This window comes from Sander vitreus, chromosome 14 (genome assembly GCF_031162955.1).
Source record: "Sander vitreus isolate 19-12246 chromosome 14, sanVit1, whole genome shotgun sequence".
Taxonomy (NCBI): domain Eukaryota; kingdom Metazoa; phylum Chordata; class Actinopteri; order Perciformes; family Percidae; genus Sander; species Sander vitreus.
In genome coordinates this window covers 24,083,677-24,102,814 of record NC_135868.1, presented here as the reverse complement: position 1 = coordinate 24,102,814, position 19,138 = coordinate 24,083,677, and the positions used below count along the sequence as shown (strand labels likewise).

The 19,138-nt window shown below is 40.9% G+C and overlaps 1 protein-coding gene across 1 annotated transcript; it reads left to right on the top strand.

Moving 5' to 3' along the window:
- Nucleotides 1-7,089: 7,089 nt before the first annotated feature.
- On the top strand, nucleotides 7,090-11,141 carry LOC144529064 (4-galactosyl-N-acetylglucosaminide 3-alpha-L-fucosyltransferase 9-like). The gene is made up of 2 exons (XM_078267999.1): nucleotides 7,090-7,267; nucleotides 9,363-11,141. Exon 2 carries the CDS (start codon nucleotides 9,363-9,365, stop codon nucleotides 10,443-10,445), a length of 1,083 nt encoding a protein of 360 aa, XP_078124125.1. The 5' UTR covers nucleotides 7,090-7,267; the 3' UTR covers nucleotides 10,446-11,141.
- The last annotated feature ends 7,997 nt before the right edge of the window (nucleotides 11,142-19,138 follow it).

Below are 19,138 nucleotides of genomic sequence, written 5' to 3'. Positions count from 1 at the left end.
ATATTCATGAGTCTTCCCCTACCGTCCTGCAAAAAAAAAAAAATCGCGCCCAGGCTCTACAAACGGCAACAATAGCAAACTGCGCCAACCTGCACCACGAAACATACACAAACAATGTTCCAGCGTTCCAGCCAATAACCGACAAGAAGGATTTGGGGGTGGGGGTTGGGGGGTTAGTGCGCGGAAGCACGGAAGGGAGGGGGAGGGGACGGGATGAGGAGGAGGGAGGGGCGAGCTAGTCTCATTTTGTTTGAAAATACTTCGAACGTCAACAAGAAGTAACGTCACCCAACATCGCTTAGAGCACCTTTAATCCAAAATTTGCCTTTCTTTTTGTTGCGTGTAATGTTAGCTTGCTTGCTTGCTCGGAGGTTCCGGTTGCTGGCAACCGGAGTTTAAAAAGCAGAAAGTGAGGGACATCTGGGGTCCGTTTCAGAAAGAGAGGTAACTTAACCTCAGACTCGTGAACCTAACCTGGTCGGGAGCAGGTTTTCTTCAAGAAACCTCGAGGTTTGTTCTCTCTCATTTCCTCATTCATTCATTCAGTCTGTATCAGGCGCATTTTAATGCAGTTTGTTATCTGCATGAATAAACACTTAATAAATAAAACTTATGGTTAGGCAGATTATAAAACGTTTTTTTCTCAAACATGTCATGTCCTTTTGATGATGAAAAAGCTGTATTACTTCACAGAGAGTTTACGTCGGGAGATGATATTGAGTCCCGACTAGATGTATTTTCATTTCCACATTTTTTCACAGTCCTTCAGATACGTAGATACCTTATCCGTCCTCATATCACTAACATCCACCATCGTGGACATGCTTTAACATCCCAGCAGATTCTTTGTGTCGCATTACGTGTTTTGCAAACGGCAGTTTTCTTTATTGGTGATGCGGATCGTACTGTAATAGTAAAGCCACTGTATGCAGAGCCGTCAGAAAAGTGTGACTCGCTCTGAAATGTTTTTTGTTGTGCACCCTGGAGACAAACCAGTGAGAGCCATTAAAAAGAAATAAATGATTATAAATTATAGTTCTGTTAATGATCATGGTGCTGCAGCCTCAGAATGGGATATAGTAGTAGCTTACTTTTTCGACCGCAGGATTGCACCTGAATGAAATTATAGGTGTAATACAATTCCAGTTTTCACCAGTAATATCAGTTGACTGTGATTAAATATGAAATTAATACACTGTTAATGCTTACGCATTGACTCAAGCAGCAATTTTCTCCCACACCAATTCTCTCTCTGTTGCATCAGTAAACGCTGTCTTGCTTTTTTAACGAAATACATGTTCAAACTCGTTGTTTGTGCGCATGAGTATTTCCGCCGACCCGTTTGTTTGTGGTTGTTACCATGGTGAATCGTAGTATCACGGCTCCAGTCATGCTGCCTTTTTATTGTGGTGGAGCACGCTCGTGAACCTACTCTGAGTTGATTGAACCAACTCATATCAGCTGTTCTGGAACCGAAAACTCTGAGTTTCCCATCTCAGGGTAAATCAACTCAGACATCAGGGTTAGACTCAGGGTTTGTTAAACCTCCTTCCTGAAACGGACCCCAGGTCTATGGAACTACCGGCGGCGCCGAAACTATCCGGTAAATGAACCGTCGTCGATCCAGACAAACTCGGATGTATTAAGCACGAGAAGTTGAAGTCATTAATCAGGCTAACGACTAACTTATCAAAGATGTCAACATACTCGTCATTATTTAACACAGGGGTGACATTCTAATCCTCACAACATGAAGGAGACAGACATAAACAGACATAAATGCTCGAAGCTACAAGGTACTGTTATGCTTTCCAGATGGTCGCATCATAAATGTCAACAACAAAAGGCTATTTAGTCTACTGACTTTTGCTGCTAGGAAGAATATTTTGCTTTTTTGGATCAAGGACATCGCTTCAACAAAAAAAGCAATGGCACAATCTTGTAATGGAGTGTATTCCCAATGAAGACATTACATGTGTGCTTCAAGGGCTTTTCACACGGGAAGCGATTATCGCGCCTCGTAACTCATTTTCAATGAGAGGCGAGCGGGCAGTTTGACAGGCGGGTGCAATCTCGTGAAACTGTCGCGTTCGTGCTCGTCACACGCACACGCCCGCCGCAAGAGTTGAATTGTGTTGAACATTTCCCTACGCGAGCGACGCGCAGCTCAATTAAATGAACGAGAGACTGATTCTTGTTTGTTTGTGAGTTCCCTAAAATATAAAACTGTTTTCTAAACAGTTATCAGGACATCTTTAAATCTTTGTTACAAAGATTGGCTAGACTGATGCAAAGATACTGGATACAAAGTTTGTACCCACTTCGTGTAGACTTTCTATTTGTCTACATATTTTTCTTTCATGTCATTTGATGTATTTTATTTGGTGGACTCGGATGATAGTAATGCCTATTATCTTAATTTGTATTTTCTACTGTTACCCCCTCATTTGGTAATGTCTTGTCTGAGCTGTACTCTTTGTTTGTTTGTTGTTGCATATGAAGAATCCAATATATATATATATATATATATATATATATATATATATATATATATATATATATATATATATATATATATATATATAAAGCTACAAGGTACAGTATATGTCAAATTTCACCCAGGTGCACATCAGAGTGATGCTATTGCCAGCCGGTTTTTGACAGACCACAAACGTTTTGGACTGAACATTTCACTCAAGCACTGATTGAACCAAACAGTGGACTTTGGTACACATGATTGAGTTTAAGTTGTTCAACCTTAAGCTTAACAGGCAAGAACTCAACCCTCTTAAACTCATTTCTTCCCACATGATACCTAGAAGGTTTAGACAGTATGAAGCGGATCATATTATTTTGCATAATCTGCATCTTGTTTTTCATTTTCATCGTCAGACCACTGCGCCATGCTGAGCATGCATAGTCAAAATGACATTGACATGCTGACGTAATAATAATCCAGTATTATAATATATAACACTCACAGGAGCTCTTTTCCGGCATACTGCTGAGTAGTTTTACTTTTTGATACTTTTTTTGTTGCTAATAATGGGCTACTTTTGACTAAGGCTGTTGTATTTCTACTTTAACTTATCTATGTAAAGGAATGTAGTACTACTTCCACCACTGTTAATAGTCAAGTGGTTGCACTTTGCATGGAGAAGTAGCACATGGCCTAATTACTTTTAACTTGTTTTAAGTTTCTGATAGGCTTATCTGGTAGATGCAGAAAGCTGCCATGTCTTTCTATTGTCTTGCTTCTGTTAAGCATGTCACACTATAGCTATATAAGATAACTGTACTCAGTGTAAGATGCGAAAATGAACGGCTGAATGTCAAGTGTAAAATGGAAATGCAATTATCCCCTATCTGTCCAGGCTCACGGTAGGCGGGGCTCTGTTGCCATGACAATGACGTCAATGTTGGTGTCGAGTAACCAAAGGTCAAAGTAAAGACAAGTGAATGAAAACGGAAGGAAACTTAACAGGCTGCACGAAATGGGACAGAACATCACCAAATCCACTCAAACGTCAACCAAATAATTGCAGTGGGTGTCGAATAATCGTTTTATTCGCCGGTAAGGAAACGTCAGACAGCAGAAGGTTAGGGTCAGAGACAAGCTAACAGGAGCTAGCTAGCTATGTCAGCGAGCTAGCTAGCCTAGGTCGTTGGCTAACATTGGAGCTAGTGCTAACAGCGACTACATTACATTGTTTGCTTTGGAAGGCTGCCTGACCAGACAAAGTTACTTTAAGCGGTTCGCTAGCGATACAAATGCACTTACGGTATTTGGAGCGTGTTACTTAAGGCTACATTGCTATTTAAGTTAGCTTTTTCAGTGTTGCAGTCTAGTCAGGATAGGACACAGTAACGTAAGCTGGCCTTGCAACAGTGAATGTTCCCCAGCTGTGTAACTTTACTGGCATCACGGTAACGTTAATGTTATACTGCAACACCTTAGTCTAATGACTATGTACCTAACAGTAGTGTTATAGCTAAGGTCGTTTAACCCATGCTCCAAGCCAATATGTCATAGCAAGCTAACTTGTTAATATTTGCAAAACAGTGCAATAAGTCCAAATAAAAAAAAGTTTTTTAATTCCTAAAAAAACATAGCAGTTGCTCATACATCATTAGACTTCATAGATGCTTGGCAGTGAGCGTGCAGTTGAATAGCTTTGTGCGTTGTCATTGAAAGTTGTCCTCAGCATCAGTATGATTGCACAGTTAGGCTTGCACAGTATCATGGAAATGAGGTCAAGCTAACTTCTTTTCCTCTGCAATTTTTCTCTTAAGGAAAAAAACAAGACCGCAGACAATATGACTCTGGGATCTGGATTCACTACAGACATCATCTACAGTGGGAGTCGGTGTGTTACCTTGGTCAGATGGCCATTTTCTTTCCATACTGTTTCCTGCCCTTACTGAGTTAACACCCACGGGTAGAAGCCCACACAGTTTTTAGCATGCTTGATAGGAATATCGTAAGATGAGGGAGGGCCTTCAACTGTTGAGCCCTGTTCCTGCTGACTGGATTTGCCATTACTTCAACATTGTGACTATGTCTCTGGCTGGCCACATTATCATCTGTGACAAGGTAGTTTGGGGCTGTAAACATCCCCGACTGGAAGCTGTCTATCTTGCAGAGCTTTCAGTCTGATGTTTGCTGCTGCCGACTGCCTCCAGCGCCACAGAAATGGAAGAGTTAGGTATATGTGCCGTGTCCATTTTATCTGACCTGCTACTTTAAAATGCAGATGTAATTGTGTGGTAAAGTTGTATTAGAGCTGGGCGATATGAAAAAGAAAAAAGAAAAAAAATCAAATATCACAATATTTTTGACCAAATACGTCGATATTGTAGTGCTGACTATTGATACTTTCACAAGATATTAACCCAATGAGAGTTTTGATAAATGATCGGCAATAATGTGGATACAATGACTAAGTGGGTAAAGTCAAATTATAAAACTAGTAAGTCTGGTAAGTTCAGAAAATTACATCACTCACTGTAATGCAGCCTGTAAAACCAGGAAAAGACAACACGTGTCACATCATGATATCCAAAATTTAAGACGATATCAAGCCTCATATATCGATGTCAATATAATATTGATATATTGCCCAGCCCTAAGTTGTATTACTAATAATAGTGGTTAGTAATTAGGCCCTGTAGGTCCCATTTGAACCATAACTTGTGTTTTGGTGGCTTATATTCTCCGTTGTTCAGACTCCGTTCATGTAAACATCCTACACTCAGCTGTGATCAAGTGCAGCAGAGGCTGAGAGAAGGTTGTTTACTTGGACTGGCTGGAAGTGACTCTTTGACATGAAGCGAGCTGAGCGGAAGGAAGGGCATCCACATTAAGATGAGCTGCAGTTCAGCTCCCATCAGACTTCCTGTTTCCGCTTTCTCGCTGACCTCTTAAACAGACTTCTATAACTAGAGGCCCTGCTAGGGCCTAAAAGAGCAGTCTCATTTCTGGATTTGTACATTAATCAGCAGGAGTAGGTAGGTTAGTGAGAAAAAGAGGAGTTTATTCCTAACATCATTTGTGTGGGTTACTCCAGTGCAACACCTAGGCCTGACTGTTGTATGTGACGTAGATTTGGTGTGCTGCTGGATCAAAGACACAATACCTAAAGCCTTGTAAACTTCAATACCTTACCTTATTTCATGGGCAGATGTGTGATTTATTGTATTTAAGTTGTGTGCAGTTTTAAGACATTTTGTATTAGCCGATGTAACATTTCATGTTTTGCACGCATGTAATTAACTTGAAAAATGTTGGAATTAATAAAAGTCATGGAAAGTCAAAATGAATCCTATTTTCTTTCTTTCAGACTTTTAAAGTACAATTGACCGAATAACAATTAAATGTGAATTCATGAAATCTTTCCCATAAAGTATTGTTTGTAGCAACACCTCACTGTGGTATGATACAGCAGATTGGATCAAATAATTACATATGTTTGGCAATGGTAAAATTAAGAATTTTGTGAGTACAAATCAAAAATCTGTACCTGTGCCTATGTTAACAGTGGAAAAAAAGTAGTGAAAAGCTTTTTGGACTCAAACAAATCAACATATAGTTACTATATTTATACAATATAAATCATGTATATACATTATTTATTACAGTCATTATTTATTACTTTAACATTTACATTAACAGTGGGCAAGATTGAAGATTTGATTTTCAACATGCACAGTCTAACTGCAGCACATACTATTCACCAATAGATGTCAGACTTGTGCTTGTATTTGATCTGCAGTGTACTTCACAAAGTAGAGTACTTGAGTAAATGTACTTAGTTACATTCCACCACTGACTGCAATGTCATATTACTGGTTTGTTTACTTCTAACTGGGAATGCTTTTGTTTGTTGATATAGGGTGAGGCACAGGGAGTTTTTCCATAAAATCATATTATATATCTCATTCAAATCAAACATCAGGCCAACTGAAATAAAACCATGCCAATATCTGCCTGCCTCTATGGGAATTTAACATATGGGTGTGTATACTTATGCTCCTGTCTTTAAGGAAGAACATTTATTTATTTTCTCATACATTATTCACAAAGAAAAAATGTGTTCTCAAAGGTTGGATTTTTTCCCTATTTTTTCAATTAAGGCATTAAGATCAATTTCCAAAAAGATGATTTTTTTCATTCCTCTTTTAGTCAACTTTTGCAGGTGTTCCAATACTATGAGCAGCACTGTACCTATCTATGAATAATACAAATTTTGACTTGAAACCCTGAAAACCACTGAAAAGTCGAGTACAAATGGAACGCACCATTAGCCTGGGGAACCAGACAACTCTGCCAAGCTCATGTCTTATTTCCTATGGCAGATAGTGATGTGCTGGAAATGCCAGGCTACTACTGAGGCTGTGAGATAGAGGTGTGACCTATGAAATAAAAGTTCCCTTAAATAAACACAAGTAAAACCTATTTATTTATTTTGATCATTTATATGTGTTGAATAAAACGACATTCCAAAATGGCATTCCGTACAGATGGTCGGGTGTGTTTAAAGCTCTGTGTCTTTGTGCCTGAACAATGCATATGCAGGATCTAAAGAGTGGCTGAGCCTGCCCACCTCTGCATCTAGATACTTGCAGGTGTCCGCCTTGCTGGTTTCTCCTGTTGGGTGCTGGGGTTTATCCTTTCTCAGGATTTGTGTGTTTAAGTGTCAAAAGTCTGCCACAGTTGGTCTACGGATCTACCAGAAAGAGACATCCTGCCCCTCTACTCCATGGAAAGGTGAGGAAACAATTCTTTATTCAGTGGTAATAATCTTAATTGAATAGAAATATATGTTGGATGTAACAGTAGGCGTACTAACCACATTGTAAAAAATACTCTGTGACGAGTAGAAGTCCTGCATTGAAAATGTTACTTAAGTAAAAGTATGTAAGTGTCGTCAGGAAAATGTACTTAAAGTATTAAAAGTAAAAGTACTCAATGCAGAAAAATCCTCCCATTTTAGAAACCGGACACGATCCAAACAGTTCTGTCAATCAACTAAGTGTTTAATGGTCTAATCATTTCAGCTGGACTTGTAGGCTGTTATGTTGTTGGCTAGTTTAATTTATAATAATACATCATATTTTTTAAATTTTTCTTAGTGTGCAAAAATGTTAACTTGAAAAGTAACTACTAACTACAGCTTTCAGATGAATGTAGTGGAGTAAAAAGTACAATATTTCTCTCTAAGATGTAGCGGAGTAGAAGTAGAAAGTGGCATGAAAAGAAAAGACTCAAGTAAATTACAAGTACCTCAACATTTGTACTTAAGGACAGTACTGGAGTAAATGTACTTAAGGTACATTCCACCAATGCATTTACCTGACAGAGAGATGTTACTGGTTATGTTTTCTAATTCAGATTTTACTCACAAAATACAACAATTAAAACACGATGCATTATTATTCATGAAACTGTCCAGCATTAAGTTAGAGTTGAAAGCTCCTCCTTCAACAGAGCATAAGTAAATGTAAGTACATTGTGCTGATATAATGCCTCTCTTTTTACTTGAAGTAAACAATTGAATGCAGGACTACTGTGCAGTAGAGCTGAATGATATGGGGAAACATTCTAATTGCCATTTTTTTTCCATTATTACATTACATTATTATATATTACATTATTACATATTTCCATTTGATTTTTAAGTATAGCTGAAGTTCAAAATTCAACATGTCATGGAGCATTATAACATGAAACACCATCGATATATATTCTATTCTATATTCTTATGCAAGGATGAGAACCATTTGCCAGTTGCCAGCAGGACATGTCTGTTAACAATCTGTCACATGTAACATTATTCCTGCATTTATCTTGTGTATAACAATAAATATAGAATTATAAAGAGAAATGTTACACCAAACAAACAACTAAATACTCACGGGCGATAAATCGCAGTCTTAACGATAAGCTGATCGCATTCTTTTTTAAATCGCGAATTGGATTTGAAAAATGATTAATTATTCGGCCCTACTGTGCAGTATCATTTATTTTACTATTAATACGTGAAGCAACACCCAAGCACTTTTCCTCTTCGGTCCCCCCTACAGGTTGGAAGTGGAATTGTCCATTACCGTTAGCATTACCATTATTATATATATATATATATATATAGCGCGGCTTTAGCCGATAGAGAGCCGCAAAGTGAATGCAGAAGTGCCGTTCACCCTGTTACGAGTTGATGAACCACTGAAACGATTTTAGAAACATTATTTTAAGGTACAAAAAAATCTTTGGTGTTGCTTTAATAGTTTAACTCCAGAATAAAACGTCCCCACCCCCGCTGCTGTACTGTAATTGCACGGAGACTGCGTCCATATTTTATTTTTTTTGTCTATAATACACGACCCTGTAGCTTTTTGATATGGACACCAGTTTTAATGATTTCATCTTTGTGTTGGAGAAATCCTGTTTTATCCGTAAATTGTGGCATGGCCGACGGGTCTTAAAAATTACAACGCGCAGACGCCTCACCGTCGTTGCTATGGAGAAGAAGCCACTCAGTCAGAGGCGTGAATTAAAGTAATGCTGGGCGATATGTCGATATTATATTGATATCATGATATGAGACTAGCTATCGTCTTAGATTTTGGATGTCGTAGTATCCTAAGTTTTGTAGGTGGTAAAATCATTTTTCTCAACACTTTAATCTATAGCTCCCTCCCAGCGTTAGCGGGGCACGTGACAGGATTTTAAGCGGTGGGATGCTTCAACCTTTTATCAAAGAAACTGAGATTTTGCAATGCAGTTGTAAATCTAACTCTTATTTGCTGCAGCTCCTGATGTAGTTTTCAAAGCGATCACATCAGTTTCTCTTTCTGTTCCACAGATGATGGCGCCTGCTTCCAAGAAAACCATGTGCCTGGCAACTATAACTGCTCTCGGGATCGTCTGCTCCGTTTTTGCATTCCTCCTGTATTATGAGCCTCCGTCTCCTGTTTGCCCATCTACATTAGCCAATGTGAAAAATTATGAAGACGTGGTTCCAAATGAAAAGCCCATAGTCCTGCTGTGGTTCTGGCCTCTCGGTGTGAAGTTTGATTTAAAAGGTTGCTTAACCTACTTCAACATTGATAGCTGTGTTCTGACGGATAACAGAACCCTGTACAGCCAAGCAAAGGGAGTCATTTTCTACCATAAAAACATAGCCGGTGATCTGCAAAACATGCCGCAGGAGCCACGTCCAGCTTTTCAGAAGTGGATTTGGTACCATGTGGAATCCCCAACAAACACGGGTAGGACACCAGGTCTGGAAAACCTGTTCAACTTAACACTGAGCTACAGAAGAGATGCTGACATTACGGTGAGGAACGAGCTTACAATCAGGAAGACAGACATGAAAGAGGACTTTGTTCTGCCCAAGAAAGACAAACTAGTGTGCTGGATTGTCAGTAACAAAGACCCATCCACGGGAACAGGTACGAGAGAAAGATATTACAAGGAACTGTCCAAACACATTAAGGTCGAACTCTTTGGGACAGCCTATACAGGGCACCGTTTGAGTTATGAGGAGTATTACTCAACCATTGCCAGCTGTAAGTTTTACCTCTCATTTGAGAACTCGCTCCACAGAGACTACATCACGGAGAAGGTCAACGGGCCCCTCGTGGCAGGGACGGTGCCTGTAGTTTTGGGTCCGCCGAGAGAAAACTACGAGGAGTTCCTTCCCGCCGACGCCTTTATTCACATAAATGATTTTCCTGATGCAAAGTCGCTGGCTAAGTTTCTGCTTGGCATGACGGACGCAGCGTACAAGCGTTACTTTGAGTGGAGGAAGTTCTACGAGGCCACCCCTCACCTCCTGTCAATCTACAACGAATTCATTCAGCCCATCTGCCTCGCCTGCGACCACATGTCAAGAGACGTGTATTACCATGTAGATCATGACCTGTATAAGTGGTACTCCACATGAGAAACGTCAACTAGAAGGCCCCCCTTTCGATAGTGGCTCACACAGGCACATTAATGCACAGACATCAGCTCCACCAACATCAACCGACTCCAACTGGTCCAGAACTCAGCCGCCCGACTCATCACTCGCTCCAAATCCTGGCACCACATCACTCCAGTCCTAAAACAACTCCACTGGCTTCCTATCTCCCACCGGATCACCTACAAAATCCTGGTCCTCACCTACAAAGCCCTCCACCATCTGGCCCCCTCATACCTCACTGACCTCCTCAGATCCACCTCAGCTGGTCTCCTCTGCATCCAAAAGTCCAACCTCCGCAGTTTTGGAGACAGAGCATTCTCCAGGGCAGCTCCCAGGCTCTGGAACTCCCTCCCCCAAGAGATCCGCACCTCTGAGTCCCCTCACCATCTTCCAGTCTCGCCTCAAGACCCATCTCTTCACCACTGCCTATCCCTAGCCCCACGCCCCTCCCCACGCCCCCATCGTGCCAGCAGATGGTTTACCTTAGGGTATTTGCATATAACTGATCCCCATGTGTTTCATATCAAAATGTTCAGAACAAACTCAGCTTTTCGTACAGTGACAGCCACATTTTTCTAGATCACTGTGTTAAGAGATAATTTGGCGCTAAAGCATCAATGTTCTCATCTCATTCTTGCTAAGAATTCAAATAAAATTTCTTAAAAAAAACAAAAATGTCTTTATCCTACTGTTGAGTTTCATGAACAGGTTATTCTGGTAACAAACAACGAAACAGAAATTGGTGTTTGCATACATTGTTTTTTAAAAATGTAAAAGTCATTGACATGATAGTCAGTCCTTTAAGTATTCATTTTAGTCTTCTTTTGAACTCTTAAGTTTGTTAACCTGTCAATGTAATGGTCTCCAACTCAAAAGTGTTTTTTTTATTCCGTCATCCTGTCACTTGTTACCAACTTGTTGCTAACTTGTTGTGCAAAAGATCCAGTAGAACCGGTGAGGTGGAAACATGAGATCAGTGTTTGCTTAGATTAAGCTGTCATGTTGTATATCCATTGTGCCACGACACGCCTCAGTGTGGGTGAAACGTTGGCTGTGGAGCTGAAAAAGATGAGGATGCAAATGTATCGGGTACATGATTCTTTTGGGCAGCTGCAGCCGATGCAGAGAGTTGCTGCCAGAGCAACACTAAACAACACTACAACAACAATACAATTTCAAAGCATTAAAACACCACAACAATAGTACCAACAATAAAATCACAACATTAAGACACCACTACAACAGGACTCCACAACATTAAGATTGGCTGTTTGGGTTTTACGCTTGATGGGAACATGATTGGGTTGATTTCAGCTATGATTTCATCTTGAATTTAAAACCAGCGAAGCTGTTACATTCTCTGATCTCTCTTGGTACTGAGTTCCAATACTTTGTGGCTCTAACAGAGAAGACTGATCTGCCAAACTTAGTAGATCTGTGTACTGCACAGTCACCTCTGTTGGCCATCCTAGTTCTCCAACCAGCCGAAGCCCGAATCCTGGATTTGGTGCATCCCTAGTTTTGCTGCATGTAAGGGGAGCTGGTTTCTAATACATCTAAAGTTCCTTAAATGAAACATGAAAGTTTTACATAATGTGTCGCATGTTTCTTTAAGGACAGCTGTGAGTCAACAGTTATTTCCTAGTATTTACAATGTGCCACAGTCATGGCCTTTTTTTTTAGTTCAAGCAGTAGTGGCAGCATGCATGGCAATCCAAGCATCAGCCACTATAGTTTTATTACATCCTCTAGTGTTGAAAGTGCCTCATGCAGTAGCTATCATAATATTGCAAAATACAATCTCTTATCTCTCACCATCTAGACACCTTTCATGCATGATGTGTAATTGTTCCAACCACACCTGACTATTGAAGCCATCAACATTGATACCAATAGACACTGATGGAACGCCACATGCTTGTTTATCAGAAACAACTCAGAAATGTTTTACCACACAGACACCATACTCTGATGCACAGTTGACTTTGTTTGTTGATGGTGCTATCGGAAAGAACCCAGGCAGAACTAGTTATGCAGGTTTTGCTGTTGTGACGCAGGATAAAGTAAACCACTACCCAAACATTACTCTGAACTGGTTGCAATCACAGAGGCATGCAAACTGGCAAAAGGTAAATTAGCTACTATTTACACGTACGCTGACAGTCAATATGCATTTGTTTAGGGCCCGAGCGCCGACAGTGGCGAAGGCCCTATTAAAACAGAAGGAATTATTATTTCTTCTTTTTTCTGCAAATGAATTGCCTTTTTGAGGGGCTTACCATATGCAAAAACTCAACAAAATTGGCGGTCACATAAAGCCTGGTGAAAATGTACGTATTTTAAGGGTTTCAGGAATTGGCGTACAAAAATGGCTTGCTAGCGCCCCCTACAAAAGAAAAAAAAAATTGGTCATGGTTTGGCCCGCCCCCTATGCTTTAGCCACGCCCCCTTTCACAGCTAATGAACTGTATGACGAAGAGTCTTGTGTGAGGTATCATTGAACTCAGCAGAGAGTTCCCTTTTCATTGGTGATGATTTGCAGTGTCTTGAGTGCCACGCAAATACACGGCCGCAAGGAGCAGTGATAACCCCGACGTGCAAGGAGGTGCGAGGGCCCGTCCAACGCTGCTTGCAGCTTTAATTGTTCATGTGTTTGCTCAGCAGTGGAAAATAGAGGCATGGTTACCTCCAATGGTAAATCTATAAATCATAAATATCTGATTTTAAACTTGTTGGCAGCTATACAACTACCTAAAAAATTTGCAATATGTCAATGTGCTGCTCATACTAAAAGGGACAGACGCAGTTTCAACAGGAAACCACAAAGCTGATGAAACAGCTAAATAAGGTAGCACTCTTAACAGAGGAGCTGCTATTGGAGAAAGCTGACAACATCAATATAGATCATCAGGTATTAAAATACATGCAAACCACTGCTCCACATGCAGAGAGACCAGAGGGAAAACCTATTCTGCGATACAGTTTATTTAAAGGGATATTTCACCGCTGGAAAGCTGAATATATCTTTAAATTGGGTCACTTATGTAGTATAAATGTGAAATTTATTTTTGAATTGGTGCCTTCTAGGCCAAGAAAAACCAGGAAATGTGTTTTTGGCACCATCAAGATTTACGCGCACATACAGTCAGGTCCATAAATATTGGGACATCGACACAATTCTAATCTTTTTGGCTCTATACACCACCACAATGGAGTTGAAATGAAACGAACAAGATGTGCTTTAACTGCAGACTTTCAGCTTTAATTTGAGGGTATTTACATCCAAATCAGGTGAACGGTGTAGGAATTACAGCAGTTTGTACATGTGCCTCCCACTTTTTAAGGGACCAAAAGTAATGGGACAGATTAACAATCATAAATCAAACTTTCACTTTTTAATACTTGGTTGCAAATCCTTTGCAATCAATTCCAGCCTGAAGTCTGGAAGGCATAGACATCACCAGACGCTGGGTTTCATCCCTGGTGATGCTCTGTCAGGCCTCTACTGCAACTGTCTTCAGTTCCTGCATGTTCTTGGGGCATTTTCCCTTCAGTTTTGTCTTCAGCAAGTGAAATACATGCTCAATCGGATTCAGGTCAGGTGATTGACTTGGCCATTGTATAACATTCCACTTCTTTCCCTTAAAAAACTCTTTGGTTGCTTTCGCAGCATGCTTCGGGTCATTGTGCATCTGCACTGTGAAGCGCCGTCCAATGAGTTCTGAAGCATTTGGCTGAATATGAGCAGATAATATTGCCCGAAACACTTCAGAATTCATCCTGCTGCTTTTGTCAGCAGTCACATCATCAATAAATACAAGAGAACCAGTTCCATTGGCAGCCATACATGCCCACGCCATGACACTACCACCACCATACTTCACTGATGAGGTGGTATGCTTTGGATCATGAGCAGTTCCTTTCCTTCTCCATACTCTTCTCTTCCCATCACTCTGGTACAAGTTGATCTTTGTCTCATCTGTCCATAGGATGTTGTTCCAGAAATGTGAAGGCTTTTTTAGATGTTGTTTGGCAATCTCTAATCTGGCCTTCCTGTTTTTGAGGCTCACCAATGGTTTACATCTTGTAGTGAACCCACTGTATTCACTCTGGTGAAGTCTTCTCTTGATTGTTGACTTTGACACACATACACCTACCTCCTGGAGAGTGTTCTTGATCTGGCCAACTGTTGTGAAGGGTGTTTTCTTCACCAGGGAAAGTATTCTTCGGTCATCCACCACAGTTGTTTTCCGTGGTCTTCTGGGTCTTTTGGTGTTGCTGAGCTCACCGGTGCGTTCTTTCTTTTTAAGAATGTTCCAAACAGTTGATTTGGCCACACCTAATGTTTTTGCTATCTCTCTGATGGGTTTGTTTAGATTTTTCAGCCTAATGATGGCTTGCTTCACTGATAGTAACAGCTCTTTGGATCTCATATTGAGAGTTGACAACAACAGATTCCAAATGCAAAAGGCACACTTTAAATGAACTCTGGACCTTTTATCTGCTCCTTGTAAATGGGATAATGAGGGAATAACACACACCTGGCCATGGAACAGCTAAGCAGCCAATTGTCCCATTACTTTTGGTCGCTTAAAAAGTGGGAGGCACATATACAAACTGTTGTAATTCCTACACCGTTCACCTGATTTGGATGTAAATACCCTCAAATTAAAGCTGAAAGTCTGCAGTTAAAGCACATCTTGTTCGTTTCATTTCAACTCCATTGTGGTGGTGTATAGAGCCAAAAAGATTAGAATTGTGTCGATGTCCCAATATTTATGGACCTGACTGTATATTTAAAGAAATACATATGTATTGTAATAATATAGATTTCTGTTTACATTTCTTTTTGCTGCTGTATTCACTTGATATGAAGATGAGTTTATTTAAATGGAGTCTTACACTACCAAACTGCCTTATTTTCTTTTGATGATTATCTATCTATAAACTGCAGGAACGTCCGTCTGTCTGTGTGTGTGTGTTATGCGCATTTCTCTCGAACCGTTAGTCCGATGGATTTCAAACTTGGCAGGTGTCTTGCTACGGGCACGAGTAAGTGCAGTGCCATGTTTGATTTCACCGTTAGCTGTCAAGCCACTTAACCTGTATGGAAATTAACACCTCTGCTGAAATGTTAAATTCGTTAATGATCATACGACACAAGACAACAGTGTCTCTCTCTGTGCGTGCGCGCACACACACACACACACACACACACACGGTCCAGTTCTGGTGGTTGATTAACTCAGATATGTGCTGATTAGCTCTCATAACGGGCCGGGTTGGTAGCGCACTGCCATGAGGCTAATGGCTGATTACTCCACATTGTCATTGTGATATTTTGTGATTACATTCTGAATCTGCAACGTTCTCTCTCAGGTAAATCAGTAAGTTAGGGTATACAGTGGAGTTGCATATGAAGTGGTTTGGGGTCCTTTTGTAAGTAATTTTGGGGTAAAATTTGGTTTTGAAGAATTCTACAAGCAGGAATACCACAGGCCAAGCAATCGCCCGTTCCAAACAGGCACATTTTCAACAGGCACTGCACTAGTAGCTTTAAATGAACAATATGGCAAGTTCTTCCTCATTTATGATTGTAGTCTCTCTTGTTTATTTCTCCACACACTTTGTCTACATACTGGAGCTTTTTCCTATTCAGAAGCATCACACAGGAAACAGAAATGATGAATTCAAAAGGGAAGGCTCTCATTGTCCTGCTGTGTGTGACTCCTATCTGTGTGTTATGGAGAGGATATAGGCCATGGTCCCTGCCTCAGGAGAAAAGCCCCTGTGCTTGTGAGCGATGTTTATCTGAAGATGATCCATGGTTTATGAAGCGTTTCAACAAATCTGTTGAACCATTTTTGTCAGCAAACTACAATCTCTCAGAGGACGTTTTCAACTGGTGGAAGGTAAGTTGTAAACTTGCAAGAAAACTTGTCTCTCAACCTGCACTTCAGATCAGGGAATAAAATATAATCAACAGTCATCACCATGGTGACAACGCCTGCATTGTGTTTATATAGTCAATCCATTTGTTTGGTGTGCCTGACAGCGCTTACAGGGTGCAAAGGGCAACTTCAGTACCTTCAGAGAAACAGTGGACAGGCTGTTTCTGACGGTCCGACCCAGTCCAGATGTTCTAGAATCCAGCCCTGACCGCTGCAGGACTTGTGCTGTGGTGGGGAATTCTGGTAATATGAGGAGATCACATTATGGACCTCTCATAGATTTCCATGACGTCATTATACGGTAAGTCCTCAGGCGAAAGAAAGCAGTTTTCTTCTAATATTGTCTTTGGTCACAATGAGTTGAGTCAGTGGGCCACACATCAAATGTATTTCAAAAAAAAATTATTGAATTAATCAAATTTGTCAGTGGCTTGTTGGCTTTACATTGTTAGTTAATTTCCTATCCTGGCATGGCCTGGGACCCACATTCATATGGTTTGATAAAGCACTTATTGCACTTTAACTTAGCATCACACTTACAATAAAGGCTCTGACACACCAACCCGACGGCCGACCGTCGGCAGAAAAGGCAGTCGGACTGATCATTCGGCTCTTGTCGGTCCAAAAAGTGCCTCGGAACACACCAAAGCGACGCCGACCAGAGCGTCCGTTCTGCGCATGCGCGAGACGTAATACGTCTCCATAACAGCAGGCTAATCTGTATCGTCGCCCAAAAAATGAAAACCGGAAATGACGAACGGGTCACGTGGGTCTGGCTTTCACGGCCGGCCGTAATTGCGGCTCGTTCAGAATATGTCTCGTATTTTACGAAAATAGTTAACCAAAACCTGTTTCTGAAGACATTTTAAGTAAGAAATTGGCCATACAGTTGCTGAATCTGTCTGTCAGGTCAGTTTGAAAGATTTTTGTCAGATTTTGAGAGGCCTTCATCAGACTCATCCTGCTCGTCATTTCAAGTTTTTTAACATAAGTCCGACTGCCCGCCCACCGATTCAACATGTAAAATCGGCCAACATGAAGGCCGACGGTTCCTCTGACTGACGACAGCACGGAACACACCAAACAGTCTCGAGTCACTGATCTCGCCAGACTGTCCGACGGGCGATAATCGGGTTGGTGTGTCAGGGCCTTAACCAGTGTAGCTGTCCTCAATTTAGGCCACTGCTTATGTCTCATCTCTGGTTTTTCCTGCATCCACCGTGTGTGTTTCTGTGTGTGCGCGCATCTGTCATGGGGGGAACTGAGCAGCAGCCCCGCCCGCTGCAGAGAGCCAACAGGATTGAAACAGCAGCAGCTTTCAGTGACTTTAGTGAAAAATCAATACAGCATACATGACAGTGCGGATCCACTTTGGCGACACGACTGAAGCGTGGTGACGCAACACCTCCCCTCATTTGTACGTTGATGGGCGCTCTCTCCATGGTTGATGCAAACCGACTGTAATGGCAGCTCAGTCGGAATATGATCTCGAATTTTATGAAAACGTTTTTCTGAAAACATTTTAAGCGAGAAATAGGCCATACAGTTGCTGAATCTGTCTTCATTTCAGATCGACAAAGGTCAGTTTGAAAGATTTTCGTAAGATTTTGAGAGGTGGCGGGCCGAGGACCCGCAAGAGACTTCCCCCAGTCTCCCATGTGCTCTACTTCAATTGGATAGTCGCGTTCAACGGATTCATTTGCATAAAGATGGGCATCAGCCAGCTTTGCAAATGGATGCAAATGTATCGGGTACATGATTCTTTTGGGCAGCTGCAGCCGATGCAGAGAGTTGCTGCCAGAGTCCTTACAAACACCAGGAAATCGGACTATATTACACGGGTCCATATAGACATAATTAACAGGGGGAATAATCAAAACTGGCCAGTGCAATCCCTCCCTCCCCTAAAAAAAAAAAACTATTAGAATTTCCTTTACATAAATAGACATTTGCACCATAAATCGATGCAGAAAAGGCAAACATTGTTGCAGAAAAATTCACCAGAATCCAGGAAATGAAGGGTTTGACATTCAAAATTTTAATTTAGCTCAAAAGTGGAGATCTGTCTCGCAACACTAAACAACACTACAACAACAATACAATTTCAAAGCATTAAAACACCACAACAATAGTACCAACAATAAAATCACAACATTAAGACACCACTACAACAGGACTCCACAACATTAAGATTGGCTGTTTGGGTTTTACGCTTGATGGGAACATGATTGGGTTGATTTCAGCTATGATTTCATCTTGAATTTAAAACCAGCGAAGCTGTTACATTCTCTGATCTCTCTTGGTACTGAGTTCCAATACTTTGTGGCTCTAACAGAGAAGACTGATCTGCCAAACTTAGTAGATCTGTGTACTGCACAGTCACCTCTGTTGGCCATCCTAGTTCTCCAACCAGCCGAAGCCTGAATCCTGGATTTGGTGCATCCCTAGTTTTGCTGCATGTAAGGGGAGCTGGTTTCTAATACATCTAAAGTTCCTTAAATGAAACATGAAAGTTTTACATAATGTGTCGCATGTTTCTTTAAGGACAGCTGTGAGTCAACAGTTATTTCCAAGTATTTACAATGTGCCACAGTCATGATCCTTTCCCCCTTAATAATGATTTCCATTTTTTCTATTATAAAAAGACATATAGGCAGTTTTAGTTTTAGTTCAAGCAGTAGTGGCAGCATGCATGGCAATCCAAGCATCAGCCACTATAGT

Excerpts from the sequence above, each read along its gene's own strand:
- LOC144529064 (XM_078267999.1), top strand. The coding sequence starts at position 9,363 with ATGATGGCGCCTGCTTCCAAGAAAACCATGTGCCTGGCAACTATAACT.